This window comes from Ambystoma mexicanum, chromosome 10 (genome assembly GCF_040938575.1).
Source record: "Ambystoma mexicanum isolate Mex_15411 chromosome 10, UKY_AmexF1_1, whole genome shotgun sequence".
Taxonomy (NCBI): Eukaryota; Metazoa; Chordata; class Amphibia; order Caudata; family Ambystomatidae; genus Ambystoma; species Ambystoma mexicanum.
The window spans coordinates 929,031,353-929,056,489 of NC_090932.1; the positions used below are offsets into that span (position 1 = coordinate 929,031,353).

Below are 25,137 nucleotides of genomic sequence, written 5' to 3' on the forward strand. Positions count from 1 at the left end.
CAAGGGAGAATAGGACTCGGAGTAATGAAGATTACAATACGTAATCGGGGCATTACCCCGTCCCTCTTGTGCGTCAAATTAATTCATTATTGAAGTAATACCACAGCCCAGTGATAGAGCCTCAAGCTTAAGCACCGGACGGCAAAGTGGCAGCACAACATTGAACCAAATTCCAGTGTACCATGAATATAGAAGCCATGGCTGAAGATAACATTTTCTCCCAAGAGCGGACCTCGCCCTAATTATAAGACAGAAACGAAAGCTGAAGGGAGGAGAATCGCTGCTCCGTAAACATTTACCCAAAGCACCCTGATGATCAAGGCCCTGGGCTGCTAATTACCTGGTTAATCTCTTGCAACCCTGAGGAACAGGGGGACCTGAGCAACCCTCCTTAATGGCCATCTTGTCCACAACCTGTTAAGGGGGCTCAAGAAATAGACCCAGAAAAAACTCTGGTAAATCACCTATGGAGACATTTAGACAGCCTGTTTTCCAACTACTGCAAAGATACCCATTTTTGTGGTACTCAGTCCATTAACCTTGGAAGAATCAAGAGTCGAATGGGTCTCAAATGAGGTTAAGCACCCTGGTCTCAAGGCACCCTTCCACCCCTGAGAAGAACATATTGGGATTAAGCTATCCATCCCAACATACAACCTTAAGGCTGAACCCACAGCTACAAGCAAATAATCAGGGAAGTTAACCTTTGCCACTATATAACTAATAGTCCCACTGAGGTGACCAGAAGTATACAGCAATCTGAGGTCGGGACAGTTGTCCAAAATGACATCAATGCACGAGCCAAACGGGGTTGTCCACAAACCACGATAGAGGGAGGAAAAAGAGGAGAGAAAAATGTGTGTGTCACACAGATGACAAGAAGATATGATCCCTACAAGGAAAACTACCATCCCGAGATAGCAGTACATTGGAGCTCCTCAGCCATGGCTAATGGTAAAGTATTGGTGTGCCAGGAGCACCCAATGCTATATCCCAGGGGTGCATAAATGACTGAAAAGGGTGGATTCACTAGCTCCAAATTGTGCAAGATGTTACTTGAATAAGTAGCCCCACTTGAAAAAACGTCCCCACTGCCGCTTGGAAAGCCTCATTAATGGCGATGAAGCAGAGAAAAGGCCAGCATAAATATGGTTTCTGCCAGTCTCCATAAAACCATGGAATGGACACAGATGCATCGCTATCATTAACACCACAGAGTGCCTAGGTTACCAAAATTGCATTCTTTTTCTCACAGATGCTCAAAATTAGTTTTCCTCACCATGTTCAAGCAATCCTAACTTAGGTCACTTCACATATTAATTATGTGAACATCCTATACATCAGACTACCTGGTACAGATTTTACAGCGCCTATAGAATGGAGTATCTCATTTACACATGCCACTAGGGGAAGAGACCATGTCACCCCTGCCTTGTATTTACATTGGCGCACCCGTGTAAGTCCCGTGAAGTCCCGCTTTGCCGCGGACCCTGCTTTCAGCGCTTCCTTTGTGGATCCTTGGATTTTTGACAGCCTGACTACAAGCCCCAGCAGGCTCAACTGCAATAAGGGCTGGGCGGAGCTATATAAACTCAGGGGCGCGCGCACCGCGCGCGCGCACCCGTGTAAGTCCCGTGAAGTCCCGCTTTGCCGCGGACCCTGCTTTCAGCGCTTCCTTTGTGGATCCTTGGATTTTTGACAGCCTGACTACAAGCCCCAGCAGGTGAAAAACAAAGGGAGAACTATTAACTGTGTGAAGGATTAATTAGCTACAAAGCTAAGAACAAGACTTTAATATACCTTTCTCCTTGTTTAGGCTCAACTGCAATAAGGGCTGGGCGGAGCTATATAAGCTCAGGGGCGCGCGCACCGCGCGCGCGCACCCGTGTAAGTCCCGTGAAGTCCCGCTTTGCCGCTTCGCCGCGGTGCCGCGGTTATCGTGGGAGAGCTAGGTTTTAAGCATTTCATGATTAATTATCAATATTGGTTTTAAAGTTTTTAAAAAAAGCAAAGCGAGGCATTATTGTGAAGTAAGAAAGTGTCAATTATGCTCACTCTTAGATCTGGTATGCCTTGTGCGGAACGAGTGCGTGCCCTATTGGAGTCTACCTCAAGAGATAGTCCAACGTTTACCCCTAAATTGACGCGTCCTTTTGTTAAAAGTGCGCCTCTGGATATGCGAACAAAGAAGAAAAGATCACAACTTGACTTTGTTGCAGGTGACCTGAGAGACTACGGATTTGACGTTGGTCGTTCTCCACGTCCTGTGGCTCGAACTGTTGAATGTAATAATTTAAGTGTATCAAGTGTTGAGGCGCACCCTCTCAATAATGAACAAGCGGGCTCCGCTATCCAGCAACCTGCTCTGAGCCCACGATTGACCCAGGTCACAAATGCTGGTAATGAGCTGGGAGAGCAACATTGTAATATTTCTCTATCGGACTCAATGATGTTGTTGAACGCTCGCTCAGGAGTTGTTAGTTTAGCACCTCTGTCTATGCAGAAGCAAGAGTGTGTTGCTGTTGAAGACAATGCAATTATAGAGTTGGGGTCATCGGACTCTTGTTTTGTGGCCAAAGATGACGAATCTGACCTCTCTAAGTCCCCTGTTTTATTTATAAATGGAGATATTTCAGAATCAGAAAGCTCCATTTCATTTATTCCACCGACTCCGAGGAGACTAAATAGTAATAGTTCAGCTGCAAGCCCGACTTTGGTAATAAAAAAAAGTAGCTCCTGTAACATTAGAAGCAATGAATATGGCTTTGATGTCCCTCGCTAAATTATTTGAAGTCTTAGACTCAAAGATCAACTCATTACAAAATAATGTTGAAACTATCTTGAGGTCACAGAAGACTTTTGGTTTATCTTTGGCCCAGAAACAAGAGTATGATGCTGATCAGATAGAATTCTTCTCTAAACAGTTAGGTGAGTTGGTGTCATCATGTAATAACATTGGTGACCAAGTGGACAAGAAATTGAGCTCATCTAGAGTTGAGAAAAATATGCAAAAGCCTATGACTGCGGTGCCTTTTGTTGAGGGTATTATACGAGAAATAACAGCAGAGGAGATGGGGCTGGTATCTGTGGTGTCACAGTCAAGCCCTTATGTGGGATCAGCCAATGTCGTTGGTGAGGACGCAAGGGGTCAAGGTACTGTGAAGCTGACTAAACTGGCACCTATATTTGACCAGGTAGTGTTACGTGAAGAGGAACCTGAGGTCCCTAATGCTATTGCCTCCAAAATAAGAGACGAGCAGCAGTCTAAAGGGGCATATACAATATTTGCTAAAAATGCTAAAGGGTTAGCCCATCAACAGAAGGAAAATGTGAAGAAATCAAAAAATCAGAAGTCTAGGATAATACCTTCGAGTGGGAAAACAAAACAATTCTTTAAATCCTTGTTTAAACCGGATAGGGGTGCTTTGATAGCTTCTGATGCAATTTTAAAAAAATATCAGAACTTATCACAAGAGCGACAACGAGTGAAGAGTGGGGGTTCGGACCCCCTCCATGTGATCCCCCCGCATGCTCCCCTAAATGAGCTGGTGCAAATAGCGGAAGATCTTGAGAGCGAATCTATAAATGCGACAGATCGGAATTCAGCTTTAAGGGCCCCGAAGAAAAAGCAATCGAAAGTTGATAGAGTATCCAACTCAAATACTAACACTCAAGATCTTAGAAAGGCAGTGGATGAGTATATGGCTCAATTTCATCCTGAGCCATCTCTGATTTACCCACTGTCCAGGGTCCCAAGTCCAGCAGCAAAAAAGACTGAATTAGTGATTGATGGGAAGATAATTACTGAGAGGGCCTCTGATAATCAACTAATAACACCATCTGGAAATGTTTTGCCAGTAGCAGATCGGAATTTCGATACTCAAGAAAATCTACAAAATAATATCTTAATTACAATTAAAGACTGTCTAGTTGCTCTGACCTCAGAACAAATGACTCTTAAATCATCTCTGAGGGCAATGAGCTGTAGTCAGTCTGATCTGGCAAAATCCTTTGATGAAAGATCTACCTCTAAGAAGGTTTCATTCAAATTTCCAGTTGAAGAGACCAAACATTATCCGCCCATAGAAACATCTAGTATTCAGAGTCGCCCTGGCTCCAAGGGAATATCTAAGAGCAAAATGCCCCCCCAGCTATTTGCTTTGTTTCTTAGCTGTCGTGAGGGCTCTTTCCCCAAGTACACCATGAATAGACGAAGTATAATGCAAATATTCTCGGATGTGCCGAGTTTAGAGGACATCTCTTCCCGGGATGTAGTACAAGTAGAGTTTCCGGATGACAACGATCCAACGGTGTCCTGTTTGTGGTTGGGATCCCGTGTCATTTATAACATTATTTGGTCTGCTAAATCTGATCTTTTTGATCTGGGTTTTAACCTAATTCCAACCACAAAAGAACCCCTGGTGTCCGAGACTGCTTTCAAATCTAATAGTCAGGTTACTAGTGTTGATGGCAATTCAGCTAGGGGTTGTAGCTGTGGAAAAACATAACTAAGAACAGGTGAATCTGTTGTGCGAACCCAGAAATTTGTAATTATGAGCTGGAATACCAGGGGCCATAAACACCTGCTAAATAATATGAGTAGCTGTTTGGAAGAATGTGACTTAGTTCTTATGCAGGAAACATGGCTAACTGCCCCACTATCATGGGACAACCATTATGTCCATTTGGCTCCAGCGATTAAGGGACAAAAAGGTAGACCTATGTCAGGGATGACAATTATTACTAAAACATCCACGACAAATACAATCTTAGATGGTCCTAACCCAAATCCCTATTTGCAATGTTCCATAATAATGTTTCATAAACTGACATTTCTTGTTATAAACATATACTGGAACCCAATTGCAATTATAACATCTACCTTCTTTAATGATTTGAATGCATTGATAGAAAATACTATAACCACTACAGAGATTGCGCACGTGATACTAGCAGGGGACCTGAATCTACATCTGTTGGAACCAACTAAGAAAAGAAATACGGATAAGGTCTCCCAATGGTTGGTATTTATTGACACCTGGGATTTAATAATGCTAAATGGAGCAGTTAATTCTGACAATCCACCATCGTATACTTAGACTTGTGGGGGCCAAAATGCTACAATTGATTACATGTATGTTGACCGAAAGCTATTTGAAAAAATATCTGAGTTCAAGGTAATCCCAACTACAGTAAGTGATCATTGGATGCTGAGGGCTGAGTTTTTACTCCAGGTTATGATTGAACCTCGATATTGTCAGTATCAACTGAATGATCTGGTTATAAATCCCCAACGGAACAGGCTATTATGGACAAGCGAGGGACTAAACGCTTTTGCGGCCAGTGTAACAAATGACCATCACTGTTTGTTGAGAGGTACTGACTCACCCAATTATCATGATAAAATGCACCTTTTTGCCTCCACTCTGTCTGCAGGTTTTGGTAAGGGCAATAAGTGTCATACCCATGTATTTGATCAGGGCATCAGAGAGAGAAAAGCACAGTATCGGAAACAGAAAAGGCAGATAGCCCGTCTACCGGTACACTATCGAGAATCTGCGTTACGCAAATTGAAGACTAATTATAGGAATTGGGTCCGGGGCAACAATGCAGCTTTGTTCCAATATGATGGCGAAGAGTGGTTACAGGTGGTTAAAACCAAAAATACATCGCAAATTTGGAAGTTGTTAAATAATGGAGTAGCTGGTACTCAACTAGCAACTCAACTTAATGGTGTGTCGGAGAAGAAGTGGGTGACCTATTTCTCTGACATATATGGTCTTCCAAATAATAAAAAAATCTTACAACCAAACCTAGAATTAAGCAATCCATCTTTTCAAATCAAGTTTGATCGAGAAGATGTATTGTTTTATATAAATAAAGCGAGTTCATCAAGAGCTCCTGGGCCAGATGGCCTGTCAAATTTTGTATTAAAACAGAATCCGGAATTATGGGCATCAATTTTATATGATGTTTTTCAAACCGTGCAAATTAAACAAGCAATTCCTCCATCATGGTGTAAGGCCATTACGGTACCAGTCTATAAGAAGGGAGATCGAGCGAACCCTGCGAGTTACCGTCCGATTTCTCTTCTTGACGCCCCGGGTAAGATCTTTAGTAGAATTGTTCTGAGAGAGCTCAACAACTGGGCGTCGGAAGAGAATCGGCGAGACCCATTTCAAACTGGATTTGTGGCAGGTCATGGCACCTGTATTAACATAGCGACTCTTAATGCAATTAAAGAACTGTATGCATCAAGAAATCAACCTATTTATCTTGCTTATGTTGATGTTCGAGTAGCGTTTGACTCCGTAGATCAGAGTCTGCTATTGGAGAAATTGTTAAAATTTGGGTGTCCCTCTTCACTTGTACACTTAATATATTTACTCCATTCTAATACTTCAATGAAAGTTAAATTGAATCTAGAAGGGCTACTATCTGAAGAGATTCTAACCCAGCGAGGCCTGAAACAAGGATGTATCCTTGCTGCCACACTGTTCAATTTGTTTATTCTAGATTTAGGCAATGAATTCAATATTGTAGTGAATGATGCTCCTAAACTAGGGAACCAGATCATTGCATGGCTTTTGTATGCAGACGATTTAGTCCTCGTCTCGAAAACGCAAATATCACAAGCCAGAATATTGCAACATAAGTATGGTAAGTTCTCATGTAAGCATATTCTTACCTTTTATCAGCAAAAGGTACTTCCCATTATTACCTATGGATGCGAGGCTTGGCTACCTGTGGAGGCATGCTATTGGAACAAATTTGAGGCAAAATTTTGGAAGAAAGTCTTGAATCTCCCAAACTCTAGTCCAACAGCATTGCTCCGCTTTGAGTTGGGAATTTTATCAGTAAATATACATGCTTCGTGGAAGAGATGCTGTTTATTTAGAAAATGTGTGTTGGGCCTGGCGAGTAATGGCATACTTAAGATTCTGGCAGACTATCTACTACGTTCAGTACATTTATTTCCATCAAGTTGGAGAGCGGCGGTTATGTCCGATTTGACGGAAGCAAATATCTCATTAGACACTCTACTAATTAATCCCTCTAAAGCCAAAATTAAATTATACCAACTTGATTGGCATATAACCCAACAAGATTGTCTAAAATTAAAAGATTTTGATAGAGCTCTGTTTGGGCATAAAAAATTCTGCCAAACCGCGGATTATTTACTAAAATGCCCCTCTCACAAACTCAGAAACCAAATACTGAGGTTCCGCCTGAATCTATGGCCGACCAAACAAATTTTGGTAAGAAGGGGCATCATTAAGTTGGAGGATTCATTCTGTCGATTTTGTAATGATAAATTAACCAAAGAAAGTTTGAAACATCTTTTAATAGAATGTGCGGCTTTAAAAATGCAGAGAAAAGACCTTATTGATAAATTAACAAGACATCACCATATAAGACGCTCAAATGATTAATTATGGAATGAGCTATTTGCGACTCCAAAGATCACCGTAAGAATAGCCACTATTCAATTCCTAAATAAGCATCTATGCCAAATTTGTCCAAGTGAGTAATTGATTGCTTTTTTTATTCCGATTATATGATTAATCATGCTAATCACATGTGATATTGTACGATGTTTTATTTGTTGAATTGGCATACCTTGCCTTTTATTGTATGTGTTTTGTATAAAAGTAATTATGTTTGAAAGGTTAATTTAATTAGCCAATGCAAACCAAATAAATAAAAAAATAAAAAAAAAAATAAGTATATCCTTTTGTATTGTCAACCGTGATTTGCGTGAGCAAACTCCAATTCTATCCTTGACATTTTTGAAATTACTACTTGCGAAGAACTTCTGCTTCTTTTGTCTATTAAATTCAAAAAGAAAGGAATGGGAGACAGAGAAGTCTCTGTTCAAGAAACAGCCTTGTGAAATGTAGAACACTTTCATGCTCATTATAGATTAAAAACATGTTGGTTTCATTCTGATTAGAAACCTGAACCTTAAGATATAGAAGCACTTAAGTCGTGGATATGATTAGGGTTAGCGACAGGACCAAGATGCCTTGTTTGCATATGTGCGCTCTACAAATACTTGCACACGGAAGTATGCTAAAGTACGCTGTTTGCTGTTTTGAAGGACTTCGCCGGACCCGTCTGCCTCCCTGCTCCCTCGCTAACGTGGACCCGTGAGGATCTTCACTGCCATGCAGCGGATCCACACCAAAGCGGACGTCCTTCACAGGCACAGGAAGCTGCCTGACCTCCAATCCTTTGAAGTATACTTTATTGACTTTATTGATTCTGATTTGAGAAAACACGCTTAGTGCCCTACGTACTTTCTAGGGCGTATACTAAACTCCCTTTCTTGTTACTTAAATTTCAGTTTGTCATTGATTGGGCTACGGCCAGCAAGCCCGCCTACGACTCCGCCCCCTCTGCTTTCAAAATCCGTGGGCACAGCACAGGCACACGGAAGTACGCTAAAGTATGCTGTTTGCTGGTGAGCTGATTGTTGCTTGCAAGGTGTCCAAGCTACTCAATTGCATGCAATAAGGGAAACACTACGGTCAGATTATTTGAATCTTAAATTGTTTTTCCGAATTGGTATGTTATTTGTTTAGGTTTAATTTACATTACAAATACGTCCTATCTAAGTCGCACTAACTAAACAAACGTAATTGCCGCAGTTGCTTTTACAAAAGTTAGGATGGCTGCTGGATTGAGAAGTGCGAAGGCAAATTTGACATCTGCTCCCTCACTCTCTGCAACGACCATTGACTCCCAAATCTGCAATGGCAGAACCTCGTACATCGATCCGGGCGCCTCTGAGGTGCCTGTGGTGTGTTCTTTGGAAGAAAAAACGCCTATACCACGACTAGTTTCTCATGCTGCCCAAATCCACAAGCAAAGAAACTCCAAAATCTCTAATCTTATCACCTCGTGAAAATTCGTTTAAACTACAGAAACCTCCTGCTCTCCCAGCCCTGTGGCCTGTAAAGCCACTGATGAACTTAGAAATTGCACAGAATCACCGTGCCTAAGGGAAAGCAGTAAAAGGCAATTTGAAGAAACTATGGAAAAAATGGACGCACTGGACCAAGCGGTGTGCCGCTCCATTGGAAACTTAACACATGTGGTCTTTGACTCAGTACGGAAGCGCATGTCATTTCAATCAAATATGCCTAGACATGCTCAAAGTCCTTTTAACACAAGCACAGATATTGCTGATGATATAACGAAAGAAGTGTTGCCGTCTCAGTTTACCTTAGCTCCAGAAACGGACGCAGTGCAGGCTATGGTATCTCACTTAACACCATCTGCAGTATCAAATGAAACTGAAGAGGCTGTACAACACTCTCCAACTACCTTTCCGGTAATCATCCGCATTTTGGATCTTCTTGACAAAGGCCATGATCTGGCCCATGTCGAATTAAAGGAGACAAAATCAATGCTGTTGCATAGGACTTCAAAAATGGATCACATTGAAGGGTTTATCATGGCAACAGAGACATTAAAAAATCTCAAAGGGGAGCCATGTTTGAACTTGAATTCTTCAACTTCAAAAAATAAAACCACCCAATGTAGTCTTGAACACATTTCAACATTGTCAATGACATCCCAAGTGATGTCTTCACCCTCACCTGTTTGTAACTGTCAGCACGAGTTAAAAGAGCTTAAAGAAACAATGGCAGCAATGAACAGCACGATATTGCTCCATCTCCCTAAAGCCATTTGGCCCAACAATAGCCCTGACAGTCCAACTGAACTACTCAAAGTGGCAGTACAAATGAAATTGGAACTCAATGATGAAGACCAATCACCTGATGCAAACCTCGGTTTTATGTCAAGGAGAGCAAAAAAACAACATCTCAGAGCGGTAAAAAGATATGCGAAACGTCGCAAGGAGGCTCAGTTGAAAATCCCCAACCATCATGCCACTCTTGACCAACCTACAACATCTTCTACCATCGACAGAATTGCAGACGATGACCATATCGATCTCCAACAATTATCTAAAGAAAGTCAAGAAGCCCTAACTTCAACTATAAAATCTTTGCCCACAAACCCGCAGAACATTAGGCAAAAGAAAATGTCCTTTTTAAAAACGAAAGAAATGTCCAATCTGGTTTGCATTAAACAATGCGAGAATTCAACCTTAAAGAACATAGAAATTACTTTGTCGCCTTCAGCCAAAATGACGACAACAGCCAAGGCAGAAAACCAAAAAGCTTCTACGATAGGAAGCATTCCAACCATGTTCCCAAAACCAACGGAAACTCATTTACTCACACAGGGGATAGGAACAAAAACGAAGCTAGCCAATTATTTCCCCAATATGTGGCCGAACTCAAACCACTCATCTCAATGATCTCCTACTGCCACAACCTCCGCGTAGTCCAATGAAGGAAATGTATAATGAATCCTGCCCTAATGTTCCGAATGGCCTTCGAACTCCCCCCAATGTCACTGCATGTCCTAAAGTAATATATCCAATGGTAGTGGCAAATGGATGTGGAAAAGAAAGAATCTTGACCTCATCGTCTTCTCCTATACAAACTTCTCCAACATCTGGCAAAAGTCGAACTATCAGCTTCAATGATCTATCTTTGTTGGTTCCATCCAAGACCATAACGAAGAAAACTTACAGCGAAGCCTGTAATAACGGACCGATTGGTTCCCCAACTTCGAATAAAGTAATTGAAAACCTCAAAGTGTCACACCCAACAATAGTGGCGAATGGATGTGGGAAAGAAAGAACTTTAATGTCACTCCCCTCCTTCAAACAATTACCTTCACAATCCAAGACTAAGGCGACTACAGTTCTTAACAACCCATCGCCTTTAACCACTAATCGCCTCTCAGAACACTGCTTTGCCTAGTCTACGACTCTTCCAGAAGACCCAAACACCGCCATAACGAATTATCATGAGATACTAGAATTGTTGCGGAAAGAACTTCATGAAGGTCTTATGAAAGCCAAAACAGGCAATAGCTTGCCAGGATTTGCAAATCAAAATCAAACCAATACAAAAACTTTCAGATGTGTGGATCAATCTTCTTACACAAAACAAGAAATAAAGACGGAAAATGTATATCTCTTAGTGACTTACTTGGAAAAAACAGGATCAACCGAGCCCATCTCCTAGCACTGTTTACACGTATTCCACAACTACGAATTTTTAAATCAGCAGACATCATCAGAGTCTCCCTATCAACAGAAAATAATTATTGTGTGGTATGTCAAATGAACTCAGAGGCTGTCAAAAAATTCCTTTGGTTTAATAGAAATGAAATCAAAGAAGAAGGGCTCATCCTAAGCTCTATTGAAAACGAAACGGAAGCAACGAACTTCATTGAATACAAATGTCCCTTGGCGGTTCCTTCATTATCACAGCTAGCCATACCAACGAACTCTGATGGCATTGAAAACAGTTCCATCAACGATTTATTGATCAAAATGCCCAACTCCCAGAATTTGCCCTGGTTAGCTCCAATGTTAAATGCAATTTTGAAATGTAATGAATCCAGCTCCAGATCATAGCTGGTTACAAAACCTTACCTATCCTTTTTATCGTGGAATTCGTGTGGTCAGGTTAACCTCAAGAAATGTCACTCAACGTTAGGAGGCCAAAATCGTCCAGCAATTTCGTTGATACAAGAAACAATGCAAACTACAGTGTTGATGCTCCCCGACTACACTACACACTGTCGTCCAGCTTCTCGATCAGCTTATGGCCGACCATCTGGAGGCGTGGCAATAGCCGTGGACAATGCCTTGATGCTTAATTCCAAAATCATCTGGAAAACTGACAACCTGTTAGGGATATTATTGAATACCAACATTAATAAATATCACCAGCTTATAATCATTACGATTTATTGGAACCCCGCCCAAATTCCAAAGGAAGAAATGATTGATACAGTAAACCAGTGTTTGGAATATGCAACTCAAAAATATCAAGATGTTGAAATCATAATAGGTGGCGATTTTAACTGCAATTGTAGGAACAACGATGAGATAAACAGTATTAAAGGAAATGCCTTATCTAGGCGTAGAGTAACGATTTGGAGGAACTTTCTCAGTGATTGGGATTTAGATATTATTACACCTAATCAGACCACTCAATGGGTTACTTGGTCAAGTGACTCAAAGTCGTCTATGATCGACTTTATATTTAGCACACACACTCTGTCCTCAATATCAACTCCTTTGACAATAAATCAAATGCCCTATGGGGACCATGCCCACATTGAGAGTAAGATGAATCTTCCCTGTGCCCTTCTTGCAGTTGATCCCTCCACAATGCTGGTGGAAATAGATTGGCTGCAGACTTCGATCAGATGGAGTCAAGGCTTATGTAAGCAATTTGTTAAATATGTAGCCACTAGAATCCCCAATTATACTACAGGCAAGGTAATTTTGTTGGATGAAAAGGAGCAAGTATATTCGGAACTCATACAGGCAGCACTAATATTCTTTAGTAAAAGACCGCTCAACCTAACTCACCTACATCCCTATTATACCCGTTGCAAAGCTTTGAAAAGAGAAAAGAAGCATTAAGACAGCTGATGAATACTGGTCTACCACATGAGATGTACCAATTCCAGCAGAATCGGATACTGGCATCATACAAACAAAACTTAAAAACAGGCAAGGATACTAAGATACAATGAAGCAAATTGCAAACTCATTAGAGCTATAATAGATCATGATACATGTACCAGATGGCACACAATTAAAAACAACCAGAAACAAACACTGACTATGCCGTCTAATCCGATATTAGAATCTGTGTGGACTACCTATATCACAGACAAATACCAGCTTCTTCACAAATTTTCAAACATTCCATTGATTTTAATCCCATATAATGAAATTCCTCGCCCACACTGGACAATCGCTGATATCAAGTGGGCTATTTCCAAATTGCACTATTCAAAATCAGCTGGCCCCGACGGCATCCCTCCGTGCCTATATAAAGCAGATCCTGACTTATGGGCTATGATTCTGGAAACTAAATTTCAAGCCATCATAAACCAAGGTGCTATTCCAACCTCTTGGTTAACTGCTAATATCATACCAATATATAAAAAAGGTGATCCTGCTCTCCCCCAGAATTACCGTCCTATTGCCTTAATAGACACTGAGGCTAAACTTTTTGCGAAACTTCTGCTTTACGATCTAGAAAAATGCATCGAAATGAAAGCTCTATACTCAAAATATCAAACAGGGTTTCGCAAAGGGATGAGCACAACCTTAAACGCCATGATAATGGCACTTGCCATCACATGATCAAAAGAAGTATCTGCTAATCCAGTTTACATCGCACTAATCTATATGTCATCAGCCTTCGACAATGTAGTCCGCAATATGCTGTGGGTCAAACTTATGGATATGGGAATTCCAAAGAATCTAATGTATTGGTTTATCGCACTACATACCAATACTTCGTACAAAATCAAAATTACAACTGAGGTGAGAACTACAAAGCCAATTACCACCGGACTAGATCTGATGCAAGGATGCAACTTGGCAGCTACCTTTTTTAATTTATATCTGGTAGATCATGATAATTATTGGCACGATAAAAAAAATGTTCTGTTAAAATTGGAACCATCTTACTCAAATGGATTGCTTTCGCTGATGATATATTCGATCCTACACCGGCAGGTCTACAAGTGAAACTAAATCTATTTGAAGAATTCGCAAAAAATCACAATCTATCCCCTAATCCAGCCAAAACAGCTGTGATGAAATTTGGTGTTCACAAAAAAACTGGTAAATTTCAAAGGCAAATTATGGGAACTCCTATCCCTTGCATAACAGAAACAATTTATCTAGGGTACCAACTAACAGCGAAAAACCTCAATTAAAATGTGGACAGAGCTACTAAAAGAGAAGACCAGACCACATCAATCACAATTGAAAATCATTCATGTCAAATATTGAGTTTTTAACTCTAAAAATTGAAAGTGTGATTCTATATGCGCTGGATATATGTCCCTGTGAAATGGGCCCAATTTTAGACCAACTACAAGGAATATTATTGAAAAGTGCTATGTGCTACCCAATGTCGCTGCCAAATGCCTTGCTAAGACACGAACTTGGCCTAATAGCATTGTCCACTCGTTGGAAATGGAGGCTTCTTACTAATTATGCAAAAATAAACTATCCGTGCACTAATTCATTATTTGTGGATATAAGGGCAACTATTGAATCAATGTCCTCACCACCCTTAAACCAATACCGAACCAAAATAGAGGCAATTTTAATGGAAGCCAACATTACGGTGGATGATGTTCACTTCAGACCAGCCTATGCCAAAAAAAAGGTATTTGAATTCGACTGGTGCAAGACTATTGAGCAAATAGGGAACTACAAACATCATAAAGAATATTACCTACATATCAAGAAGCGATTGCGTAGATATGATCATATAACTCTTTTTCCTTGCAATCACACTTGTAAGGCTTACTTATGGTTTAAATTTAATCTCTATTATACTAGAGAAAGGATCTCAGATTGGGCGGCGAAAAACGAGCGGAGCAAGTAACCAGCACTGTAGATTTCCCTTATGTACAGAATATTATACTGCCCTTACTTTAAGCATCTACGAACATTATTTCTTTTGGAATTTGTAAATATTATCTATGAGGACTGTTTGTCATTCCTATGGACCCGAATGATGCGAGGTACCCACAAACCCTTAATTTATGCTTTAGTGAGATTCTGTAAAGCAATTGCAAAAGAATTAGAGATCCACATCGATAATTGATTGTTGATCAAATATATTAATATCAGGTAGGACTATTCTGGTTGATATTATAATCATGTTCTTACAACTTTAAAAGTGCTGAGTTAGTTCTACTTTTAAGCTGTATATAATTAGCACACCTAAAGTAAGAGGTGATGCTTAATGCTACTTTTATCTAAGATAATTTATTTTATTCATTGAAAAAAACTTACATGAAATTAAATATTTTAGTGTACGATCTAGAAAGATACTCAGCAAAGTTAGCAGTTTATATCGTATGATGTTTATTTTTTGGTATGATGTTTATTTTTTGAAATATTCTTAGAAACATTTTTAGAAATATGATTCAAATGTTTTTTTATGTGCTATTTTGTAAAGGTTCTATTATATTGTAATTGAACTAAGAACAAATAAAAAAATTAAAAAAATACTTATAACCATAAGATGACATTTCTGGGTTCGGCACTGCCACTGCACATTTGGAAAAGCCCTGTCCATCACATGCGCATTCATGGCTGCATGCAGGAATTGCATATGTTGGTTTTGTAGACTGCTCAAAACTGAAGGCATGTGATCACTAAATGCAGGATGGGGGAGGCAAACAAGGAAAGGGCATTGCCAAGTAACCAGTGATTTACGAAATCTACCCAAATCAAATAGGGAACGAAGGAAGGAGGGTAGATTATTCCAGATTTTGGCATCTTTGAGCACAAAGCTTCTTCCGAATGTAGTGCAAATCTGGGTGGGATCGTATTTGCTGACAAACAGCGGGGGCTATTGAAAGTGTGCAGGCACAGCCTCTTTGATAGGAAGGGCCCCTACCATCAGGACATTTGTGTACTAGTGTGGCAACCTCAACACTGAGCATCACAGAAACAGGGAGCCAAGGAAGCTGCCTTAATAGGGGGTGATGCGAGATCGGTAAAAGGAGATAAAGCAGGACTTGCATTATTTTGAAGCACCTAAATCTAGTGGCATAAAGATTTTGGAGAGCCAAAAAACAGCGAGTTACAATAGTCCAATTTAGAATCAATTACTGCTCCAGCGATAGTGAACAAGTGATCAGAGGACGAAAAAAGCTGAATTGGCTTAAATATAGTCTTAGGTAGTAGAAAGTGTTTTGCTAAATGCAATTAATTTGAATGGAGAAATCTAGCAAAGGGTCTAGGTACACCCCAAGGGATTTAACTTTATTTAAAACAGCGATAATACCATACTCCAGCTGAAACTAGGATGGAAGAAGAGTTTGAGCGCTCGCAAAGCTGTGAGCATGGACCAGCATCAACTATCTTTTCAGGTATTATGGCTAAGCCAGTAACATCTGGGTCTTCCCTCGACCAATGATATCGGAAAAAGGACAAAAAGAGTTTAAACAACAGTTGGGTGTCATGCACATAACACTGAAAATTGACAACCATCTGAGAAAGAAGCTTGTGGGAGGACTTCATAGATGTTGAACAACAGTGGGGACAGTGCTGGAGCCTGAGGAAAACTTTATTCAGAATCCATAAAATCAGTGGAGGGATAAGACAGAAACATCTAGGGATAAGACAGAAACTGTGCCCTCCAATAAAGGAGACAAACCACTGGAGACATTAGCCAGAGAAGACAACCTTTGAAGAAGAACACGATAATCCTGCTGGTCAAATGTGGCCAAGGAGGTTTGATTTTTATCCAAGTTCTAAAGCAGCGCATCCCTAATATTCAGACGGGCATTCTCTGTGCAGTGTGAACGGTGGAAACCAGATTAGCGGGGGCCAACTCCACAAAATCCAGTAATTGCAAAGAGACTGCCTTTTCGATAAGCTTCACCACGAAAGGGCAGCTGGCTGGAAGTCAATAGTTGGCCAGCTGATCTGGGTTCAATCTTTTTAAAATAAATTTTGAAAAAGGTGGGCACTGATCCAAGAGCGCTTTAACTCAAGAAAGGATTGTCAGAGTGGAGAGAGCAGTTAACTAAGTTGTCCTGGAACGGGAGCAAGACTTCTTCCATGTAGTCTTGAATCACAAACGTTTGGCAAAAAGAAGGGTGCATGGCCCTTACAATGGACCCAATTTGTTCTGCTGATACCCACAACCTCGAACTGAAATGTATGAGGAGCATCAAAGGTGGGGCACATGCAATGACCATTACAGTCATCCCTGACAAGTGGCTGACCAGCAGAATTGCGGGTTTATTGCATTCTATTGTCCATAGGAACATTGCACTCATCCGATAGGTGGCTGACCTATGGATTGGCAGATTTTTTTATCCATGTATAAGAGAACTTCCTGACGCCATGCTTTTGAGACAGGATTACTAGGTTTGGGAACAGTTTTATTTTTCAGAGCCTGTAAGGGCTGAACAACCTCTGAATTGCCTGCTTGGTTGATTTTGGCAGAATAACATACTTTTTAGCTAGCAAGATAATGTTCTGCATTTCTTTCTGATATAGACAAGTAGTTTGTGATTAGCAACCAATTTGCTTTTCTGCTAGTTATGCCAATGAAACACAGTTTATTTATATAGCGCCTATACACAATCATATCATTTCAATGCTTCCGCAGATCGGTACTTAATTTACATAGTTCAGGAGTATACTGAGGTTGCCAAACCGGCTTAAAACCCGGTTCTTAGCGGGCAAGGTGGAGAATAGTGCCAGACAGGATATTATGCTTAAAACCAACAGCTCCGTTCTTCCCTTGCACATTACAAACAAACCAAGGACCAGAGCTTCCTTCAATAGATACTTTGTGTTGGGCCCTGCGCAAGACATACATGTAAGTTTGGTACACTTGCGTCATCCCCTATACTTATATGTGAAGAAGGGCAAAGACCAAAATGTGCAAACAGTTGTCAGGTCTGGTCGGCACTCTTCCTCCTAAACACCATTTTTGACCTTTTGCTGTACCGTAAGCATTCCAAAACACTCACTCAACTAACAGTAGCTACAGATTTAGCCTTACGCAGCACTATCCACCTTCACATCTATTTAATGATACATCAGACTCTCACAATGCTGCACTTCAAAAACACACAGCTTTCCTGTATGTTCAAGCGACTCCCAACTAATTTACTCTCAACAGGGTCGGCACGGACCACCACATATGGCTTAAATATATAGAAGAATGCAGTGGCATGTGTGGTGCAGATATGCCGCATCACCAAAACTATTAACTACCCACAGGTACCTAAATATAAGCAACCTGAACACACACACACACACACCTGCACTCAGGCTAACCCCTTTTCGAAGGGAATCGAACCAACACTAGGACATAAGAAATTCTACAACAAACTCAGCCCTGTAGATAAAAACCAGCACAAACTCACAAAGAAATAGAAAACAAGAGGCTTATAGGCATTGCTCCAGATAAGATTTAGCAGTGAGTATTTTACTTCCCATTTTTTTAAGTTGGGAGTAAAATGATTAGGGAGTAAAAATGTAAGTCCAGTTCCCAATGGGAGTAATTTGTAACTGAGTAAAAATATGTTTTAACTGGAAAACAAATGCGTTTGTAATAACTATTTCTTGGCACCTAGTTATTCATACACATTAAAGGACACACGTTTACTTCTTCCGATAAGGCAGTGATTGTAGTAGTTTGTGTCTACGGTACTATGCGCATATCTGGTGCATACTCCATGGAGCTGTGTGAGTGAAAGAAAGCATAAGGTCCCACGTGTGTTTTCTATTTTTGTTGCGAGTAGGTTTTCTCCCTATTTTTATGTTCTGGGAGTATTTGCCTATTTTTAGGGACTAAAAGTGGCCGATACACCCTTTATCTGTCGGGCTGCTTAGGGGAATCTGCCTCCCAATTCTTCCCACGCATAGCCACAGTTATCTTTGAGTGAGTAGTACCAAAAGCAGTGTCACAAAACTTTTTTTTGCATGCATGTATGCATTATGAAAGGTGAGAGGTAAAGATTAAAGATACTCTTTACAATCCGAGAGGTGTGGGAACAGTTGTGGAGAATACCGACCCTTACGAAGCACAAGCGATTTTAGAAATAGCACAACTTATAGAGGAAGTGAAAGTGGTGTCCTTATCTAATGTATAAGTAGTAGACACATTTGTCCATCAGAAATGTGGCCGTTCGCCAGGTCCGCACATTATTCCAGCTGATTTATTTAGAGAAAATGTAGACCTTGGCCACCAATATTGACAACTTGTTTTAACGCTATCTGCATAAATGCGTAATTCACGGCCTCATGGGGAAAAGCGATTATCCACCCCATTTACAACAAGAAACACCCAAGTCTTGTACAGACCGATCTCTCTCCTGGATTCTCCATTTAAAATATTCAGAAGCGTGCTACTGGGTACGATCGAATTGTGGATTGATACTAGCAACACTCTTGTGCAAATACAGTTGGGCTTCCGCCCAGGCCTGGGTACAAGTGAACACATTTTAAATCTTTACTTGATGTTGGCTGACTCACCGTACATAAGCGTGAACTGAACCAATACATTTAGCTTTTAAGGACCCAAGCACAGCTGGTAAGGTTAACAGAAAAAAGCTGTGAGCTGTGCTCAGGTCGCAGGTTTGCTTGGTGGGGAGAATAATCTGTTGGTCAATCTGCATAAAAACACCCAGGCTTGTGTGAGAAGCATCTCTTTTGGCCATTGCACTCCTTATTTTCATGTCAAGGCAGAAGTATGCAATGGATGAGTAATTGCCCCCGTTTTGCTTTCTTTGTATAACGGATTATGAGATGTAATGATGCGGGCTAGCTCGATTTTCAGAGAACAAATGGGAATTTATATCTTTATTGGCATACGCTGATGACACGGTCCCGACTGCTCGTATGCCACGAGTCTTGCAGGGCCAGTCACGGTGTAGAGAAACTTTATAACATTAAATCTAAAAGTCAATGCTGCTAAATCGGCGGTCATGGCTTGTCATCTTTCTAGGAAGAGCCCGATAATGGCACCAATGCTGACGAATGGTCCAATAATCCCAAGAGTGCAGAGTTTTGATTACCTGGAGATATGTCTCACCCACAATGTGAAACCAGGGACACACTGAGAAACAAGGGGTCAGGTTCAAACAAGCTCCTGTGGGGGTGAGGGGGTGCAGAGGTAATGAGATGTATGTCAATAAACCACCACCAGATCTGATATAGAAGGTGTATAGCAGTAAAGCAAAAGCAGTTACGAAATAAGGAGCCATTATATGGGGCTATGGCGATGTACAGAATATTCAAGTTTCTGCTAAATTATTCTCAGCCTTCCACAAGCAGCCCCAAATTATGGTGACCAGAATGAGCTAGCTATGTCTATTTGGGGGGACAAAACGGTGCTAGAACCATTCCTGCTTTGGCTCAGATTATGGGCCAACCACCCGGGGTAACAAAATAATTAATTAAGCATGTGTTTGCCAGAGGGAGAGCACAGACAGTGCCTTCGTTGTCTCACGTAAGGAAGTTGTTGGCAAAATTATATGTTAGACATCACTTGACTAATTCTATGCTTATCACTAGAGCTGCTGCGGCACAGTTTAGGCATCAGCAGTTACTCATCTCCAGAGCTCACAAAGAATCTATGCAAATCCAGAAGGGCACACATAGAAATATGGCTATTACTTCAACTGATGCCATTCAAAACTATTTATTGTGAGCAAATAATCCTGCAGAAAGAAACCGCTTGACCCAAGCTTGATTTAATTGCCTGCCCATAAGATCTACGCTGTCTCGTTGGTCAGTGGGCAAGGAAGGAAAAGGGTACCCTTTGTGTTGCGAGGCCAAGGAGGATACTCTGCACTTTGTACTTTTCTGTCCAGTCTTCCAAGATATTAGACCAAGAATTTTGGTCGCAGTCCTGAAGACATTTTGTACAATGCCGACCAACTTTGCTATACTTATTATAGGAAGAGATCCTGTGTCTGAGCTGGTTGCGGTTGTCACTTTTAATACACACTCTCGTTAGAAGGACATTTGTGCTATCCATTAAATCTGTTTAATGCGTGCCTCGTGCTTGCCATGTTTATATTATTATAAAGGGTATACACATATGACTGTGTGAAAGCCAAATAAATCGAATGGGATGTAAAATAGTTTGTAATCCTGATCAAGCGGTTGTCTTGTATGTATCGATTATAGCTGCAAACTTTATTTTACTGAAATTGCATTTATGCACAGGCATTTTTAAAAGTGATGACACTGTTCTTAAGATGCAAGGACAGAATATTAGATTTGCTGATTTGTACTTGTATTCAATTTGTGAACAATACTGTGAAATTGGTTCCCAAGATTTTAATTGGATATAGTGTTTGTAAACGTATTACTTATGGAATTGTGTTGACGTTGTTATTGATTTGCAATGTTGATACTGAATTGTTACGCTTTCATGGCTAAACTGCCAAAATAAATTGATTTTGAATATAAAACATTTTAATTCAATTTAAAAAACAGGGAATAAAATACCTGCCATTAAAAATCGTATTGCGATAACCAACCAAGGCCTAGATTGCACCAGGTACTGCACACACTATTCACCCCACAGCCATACCTCAGTGTACTTTAGCGACAATGACAAGCTTTCATTGCCAGTTCAGATTACGACTGACCCACCACGGAAAGCTGCAAGCAAGTTATCACAGAGAGAATTACAATCCAAGGGACTATAGACCCAAACTACGATCTAATGGGTACCAGAGTGGTGCACATGAAGCAGTTTGGTCAAAGACAAAGCACTACGATACCATACTAATGGGAGCTCTGCACAATAAAAGGCACCTTTGCATATGTATGGTTCTATTGCATGCTCCCTGGAACTACAGGTCAGCCAATTCATTTACTTCCAAGTTCAAACTCGTATTAGCTAACAGCAGCCTAGGGAAACCGGTCTATGATTATATCCCCTGCTCTTGGTATCAGGTAAGGTACAGCTGAAGCATTCAGCTCTTGGTTCATGTGCACGGGTAGAGCCTTTGCTGTCCTAGCATGTGGTACAGTATATAATCAAAGCATTCCCTTGTATCCCGTTTCAGGCCCATTCATGTAGCACCTCTAGATCACTTGTCTCCCGGATAAGGCTATGCCCTCTCTTGTTTATATAAGTCCACTGAATGATACGCGTCGTTTGAGTCCGTTGAATTCCGTGATCATCATGTAGGATAACCAGTGTGACAATCGCCTATCTCCAGGTTTAAGCCCTCTCGTAGGTACAGCCAGGTTACTTTGCTTGCTCTCTGCACCAGGTGAGACCCGCGTACCCCCAGTTTATGATCTACCATGCCTGCACTTGCTTATATTCGTGATTACAATCCATCTTCTATGTGCATGTTTACATTTCTTGCTCACTCTACATTAAGTAGACCACTCGCACATCTGGCGCTTCAATGACTCAGATGTGCGTATAGTTTGAGCTCTATCAGGTAAGGTACACAGAGAATGAGATCTCCCTCTGCGGTCTGGAGCAAACATTACTCCAACGGTGCACAACATACAGCCCGCACGCCAAATGCAGCCCTTCACTTCATGATTTAATACCCTCGAGGGCAGGAGGAGGTCAGAATAAGATACAGTCCTTTCCTAATCATTTCTGCACCAAACAAAGCAACACAGAAATAAGAGGGGGACAACATAATTCTTGTTTATTTTTATACATCTGAGAGAACAAAATCACTGAGTGAAACCAAAAAAATTATGCAATGTAGCCATTGCTTAATTTGTACCATGAAAAATAAATTTGGCCTTGAATTTGGGTCGAAAAGTGGTTGCAAAATCCTAAAGAACACAATACTTACTTTTTAAGGGTACAGCATCTCAAACTAAATATAGTGCTTTTCTTCAGAGGATAGCATTTCTTTTTTGGTACTGTAGTAGTATAGCATGACAATTAGCATGACACATGCTATTGGATAAGTTAAACTGCAATGTCATTTTTCTTTTAAAAGCCTCCCAAAATAAAACACAATAACCGTTAGGCAAACAGTACACCTCAGCCTGGGGTGGTTATTTTGACAGCATCCTCGTTTTGTCAACCACAGGCCTCAAGTTCTTTCTACTACCAACACGTCATTATGTCACCATAAAACATTAGAGCACTTTCTCAGAACATTAATAGAACAATAAAGTTTATAACTATATTTCAGAAGGTGCCTTTCTCTCACTTCATTTTGACATTTGTATGGAGCAAAAAGCCCGCAGGACCCCCTTACACTGTCCGGCCCACCACAGAAAGTTTGCAAATGACGCGCCTCTTCAGCAAAACCAGTTGTGCACCTCTGCATTACTCTGTATGTGCAAGGGGGTCATCCTTTGCCACTCAGCATCAGGTAGGACTGTGACATATCTAGCACTTCAGGGTCTCCAGTGTTTGTGCGTGCATGGCTGCATCCCTTCCTCTCTGTGCATCAGGTGGGGTGCACTTACCTATCTCCCGGTTCAATATCTTCTCTTCTCGGTTACCCACCGGCTCGATCGCCTTCAGAAAGGGTTTGAAGAGTCTCAGATCGCAGAGGCGGCGGGACTCGTCGAAGAACTCCTCGCGTTCTGCGTCCTGGTTAACACTCACGAAAATGTACGAGGTCTCATCATGCAGCAGTTGCTGAAGGGGATACTTGCGCGCCTCACGGAAAAGCTCCCGTTTGATGGAGTGTAGCGTAGCCTCACGCAGGCACTCGAGAGGCACCAACATGCCATTGGGCAGCAGACACTCCACCGTGATGCGCGGGGGCATCAGGTGCATGCCCCATAACTCCCCAGAGGAGGGCCGCGGAGGCATGGCGGCTCAATTTAGGCTGGCTGCTTCTATGAGTTGACCGGGGGCTGCATGGTCCCAGACACAGAGCGCTGCCCCCGCCGGCTATGCATCCCAGCGCTTCCAACGCGCAGGACGCATTGCAGTCAGTCTCTCCTTTCTCCCCCACCCCCTCGAGCCGGAAGCAGGAAGGGGCGGAAATCGGAGTCTAACAGCCACTCCAAAGACACGCACGGCGTGTCTGGAGTAAACAAGGACAGGAAAGAAATACGTAAATGACAGCTACCGTGGGAGCCGCAGCCACGGAAGAAAGTGATGCCAGTACACATGAAATCATGGCAATAAAAGAGAGACAAACTATCAGCTTCTGTGAAAGAGGCTACCAAATCAGAATGGCTGCAGTAGAAGTAAACATAGCATTATGGAAATAGAAGAAAGACTAGGATGACAGAATAACAACAAAGCGTAAAAGCGGACATGAATGAAAGAATGACAAGAACATTACTAGGTTTGTTAATAGATAGCTCCAGTTCAGATCTGTGTTCAGTCAGCGTTATTTGTGACCCTCCCAAGTGTATTGCCCTTTTAAGATGGGGAGTGTTATGTGTGTCCCTCCCAAGTGTATTGCCTTTTTAAGATGGGCTATGACTGTGTCATGGCCCGACCTAATAAAAGAAGCTCCTGCATGCAGGTTCCTCAGAACGGCTGCAGCCTCCAACAATGGAAGTCCTGTGTCCTCTCATTTTGGGCCTGCAGGCTCACACTGTGTGATCGCTGTCTTGCAGGTGCATGCTGGTCTGGGTCCCCCAGACAAGCCTGGGGCCCTGGGTCCACCCGAGACACCCTCCGTCTCGGATGGTCCCGGCATTCGTGGTGCCCCTGGCACCCATGGCGTGTCCCCATGACCTATCAGTTTCCCGCCCTTCAACCATCGTAAGTCTGAGGGATCCTGGTAAACCCACAAAGGTACTGGGCCCCCCCACACTTGTGAGGCCGGCCGTGTGCCTACAGCTGGCCCCACAATAATGGCGGCGAGTGAGAGGAACCCCTGCGGTGTGGTGGGTCGCCCGTGGAGCGGAAAGAGCAGGAAGCGGCATCCACCGCTGCAAGAAAAAGGAGGAGTGGATGCCAACACCCTGCTGACTACTTCACCCCGGCCGCGGCCCCCAGTCAAGGAGAGGCTGGGGTGAGACTGCAGCTCCTGCGGCGCCTGCCACTCGTGTGTTTTGTCTACTCCTGGCGAGGGAGAATGTTTATGACTCTGTGAGCAGAGCTCCAAAGTAAAAGGCAGAAGAAGCGGCATCTGCTGTCTGTTGGCGGCGGGTCGGAGCCCCCACGCGGTCCCGTAAGCCCCTCAACATAAAGGACTCACGGGCACCAGTCCTTCCTGTTCGGGCTTCCCGGTCGCTCTCCCGCGGCCGGGAACGCCCCCTTTATTTATAGACACCGCGGCGGCGTGACATGTCACGCCGCCGCGTAAGCCCGTCATCGGGCAGCGCCACACTCCTCCTTTTCCGGGAGGAACAACAAAACACATTAACATTAACTTTACTAACCAGAAAACCACACATCTACCATAAACACTACTGCACACCCAAAACCCCTTTAATGTCATCCACCCAGATCCTCTCACCCCAGTTCACTAACCAATTGTCCCACGACATATTCGCTGAGGTAGGCAGGTTTCCCTCGTCCAGCCCTCTGGGGGTACCTCCTGCCTACCTCCGGC

General features: G+C 42.0%; 1 protein-coding gene across 1 annotated transcript in view; it reads right to left on the reverse strand.

Annotated features, from left to right (window-relative positions):
- The window catches only part of PIK3CA (phosphatidylinositol-4,5-bisphosphate 3-kinase catalytic subunit alpha), a 1,010,697-nt gene extending 987,000 nt beyond the window's left edge, over nt 1-23,697 (reverse strand). Inside the window, exon 1 of the mRNA XM_069618695.1 lies at nt 23,081-23,697. Coding sequence (XP_069474796.1) covers nt 23,081-23,432 — 352 coding nt within the window. The 5' untranslated portion in view covers nt 23,433-23,697. The remainder of the gene's footprint in view (nt 1-23,080) is intronic.
- Nucleotides 23,698-25,137: the final 1,440 nt, after the last annotated feature.